General features: G+C 37.7%; 1 protein-coding gene across 1 annotated transcript; it reads right to left on the bottom strand.

Moving 5' to 3' along the window:
- Window positions 1-686: 686 nt before the first annotated feature.
- LOC105771881 (uncharacterized) lies at window positions 687-1,001 on the bottom strand. Its single transcript, XM_012593264.1, has one exon. The coding sequence runs from the start codon at window positions 999-1,001 to the stop codon at window positions 687-689; it is 315 nt and encodes a 104-aa protein (XP_012448718.1).
- Window positions 1,002-2,640: the final 1,639 nt, after the last annotated feature.

Here is a 2,640-nt window from a genome sequence, read left to right as displayed (position 1 = left end):
ACATCTACCACTGCTTGAGCTGCGACATTTATCTCATTCCCTGTCTGCAACGATAAGCTCTTACTCTAAGATCTCTCGTCTGCTCAAACCCATGTAGAGAAACACAAACATGATTAGTGGCTCCACAATCAATGACCCAATAGTCTATTGAATCATCCACTAAAAAACTTTCTATCATTAAGATTTTTATACATTTGCCTTTGGCAGCCAGGTATTCCTTCCACTCTTTATAGTTCATCTTGAAGTGCCCTTTCTTGCTGCAGAAGAAGCATTTAGACTTAAATAAGTCTTTAGGCTTCCTGGCTCTCTTCCTTTCCACCTATGTTGGCGCAAAGACCTTAGTATTGCCTTTCTTAGTGTGTTTTCCCTTCCCTTTTGAGGAAGAAGTGACTACTATGTTTGCTTCTACTCTTTGGATCCAATGACCATCATTCGACATCAACTCATAAGATTCTAGTTCCTTCATGAGTTGTGTAAGCATCAGTTCTTATTTCCAAGGTTATAAATTGCCTCAAAGCCAGCAAAATCCTTGGATAAGCTTTTGAACACCATCTCAGTTTGGGTGTTCTAGTCCAAATTGACCTTATTGTCAGCGGCCTCGGCAAAGTATCCCATAGAGTGATCATATGGTCATTGACAGAAGTATGGGGCTTTTCTTGGGCATTCATCAAGCTAGTTATAGTAGACTATTGAGCCAATGTAGCTTGGCCTCCAAACATGTCTTCTGGCTTATCTAGAATTGCTTTAGCATTCTTACAGCTCTCCAGTTGCTTATACAGTGTGTTGGTCACGCTTGCCAGCATATAGTAACTAGCTATCTCATCAGACTCTTCCCAGAGTTTTCTAACCTCAACTTGAGTGACTAGAGGGCATTCATTCTCATGAACCGTTTTAAGTTTCTCACAGCTTAAGAAAACTATCAGGTTTCTTTTTCGTTCCTTATAGTTATTTTCATTTAGTTTGTTTTCATTGTATATGTTCAATAAAGGAGTGGGTACCATTTTTGAACTGATATAAAACATTCATTTATTAATATCTTTCTATAAGAAAATGTTTGAAAATTTTGCAACATTACAATATGCATTAAGATGATGCACGCGTCTTACATTAAACCTTGAAAACATTTGTAAGCCATTGCAATGATAATTCCTACATCCATTAAATCAAACCACCGTGGAGTGATCATGATCAAATAGTAAGAACATTTATTTCTTATAACACCCCTACCTAAATTGTTCACTAGATTTGGGTACGGATGTCACAATTGAATCGATTTATCATTAGTACTAAAATTTTACTAAATTGCCTATTAAATAATCTCGCAATCAGTCTAAATTTTAAACAAAGTTTACTATTCTCACAACAAACTCTGTGGAACCTAAACAAATACATCGTAATCACCCCATTTAACGAAGTTCTTAGAGGTGACCCCTATCTTATGTGCTTGACCCTTCTTTCATACCCCTTGTATCATAATGATCTAGATTGGTCTTTCCTCGAGTTCTTTTCTTCACGAACCCTGCATCCATAAGTCAATCATTTGTAAGTTTGAATAAACTTATCCAGTTTCTTTATTCACATACAATCCCCACCTTGCCGAGGTTCAAATAAATAAATGATAATAATAAACATGATAACTCCCTGTTCATTTGGATCATTTCTCTTAAGATCCTTAAGCGATTCCTTTCAATCCATTCTACCAACCTTCGTTCAACCACAAAGGTTCCTCCTAACATCTCATCATCCCTGTGAATTCTTTCCCTTTCTTTTACTTATGCCCAAATGGTTCACATCTGCTCACCATCATGCCTCAACAACACAACCTTCTAACTTATCCTCCTAACGATCTTAGGTGAGTATTCTCCATCTAATTTTTCCATGGCAGACTCTTTCTTTATTTAATCTTGTTTTACTTGCCCATCTTCCAGCAATTGATATAATTGGTACGGTCCCGCGCTAGATTACTTCTTCGTAATTTGCCTTATTTGCTTTCCCCATAAGCGTAGCTCATCCTTCTATTACAGACCACTCTGGCGTATAATACTCAGTCACTATCATTGAATGACCATCTAAATTCATGATTTCTCTCTCATACTGCACTCCCACATAACTAGCCATTTGGATGATACTTCCTCGGTGGTTTTCCCCTTTAAGAGAAATAGTCTTGACAAACACTTTTGCCATCTCGTGTATCTTTTCTTTGTCAATGGGTTCTAACCACCCTCTCTTCCTTAGGGACTAATTGGTGTACATATGAAACACCACTAGTCTATATGGCTTCTCTAAATACCCTCGGCGTCCCTTAATTGCGGATCCTTATTCATAATCCTTAGTTAATCCATTTCTCATTCACCTGAACATTAGGCTCCACTGGTTCTTCAATTTCCATGACTACTTCCTAAATATCATCCTTATGCCCCATTATATTACACGACTACTATTCTCGTAGTCCTTCTCATTTCCTTTAAGTAACATTCACTGACGGATTCCTTCGACCCGCTGTTTGACTATTGCATGTCCAAATTTTCATTTATTTTTCAACCCCTTTTTCCATGTTCATGGTTTGTCCCATGATTACTGTCCCGACTATTCGCCCGTGTTTATTGTCTTGATGGACCATCTTATGCTGCCATAACAGAG

This window comes from Gossypium raimondii, chromosome 6 (assembly GCF_025698545.1).
Source record: "Gossypium raimondii isolate GPD5lz chromosome 6, ASM2569854v1, whole genome shotgun sequence".
Lineage (NCBI taxonomy): Eukaryota > Viridiplantae > Streptophyta > Magnoliopsida > Malvales > Malvaceae > Gossypium > Gossypium raimondii.
The sequence above is the reverse complement of the archived record's forward strand: the minus strand, read 5'-3'. Positions and strand labels throughout refer to the sequence as shown.

Bases quoted from the DNA above. Each gene is read 5' to 3' on its own strand.
- LOC105771881 (XM_012593264.1), bottom strand. From the start codon at position 1,001: ATGGTACCCACTCCTTTATTGAACATATACAATGAAAACAAACTAAAT.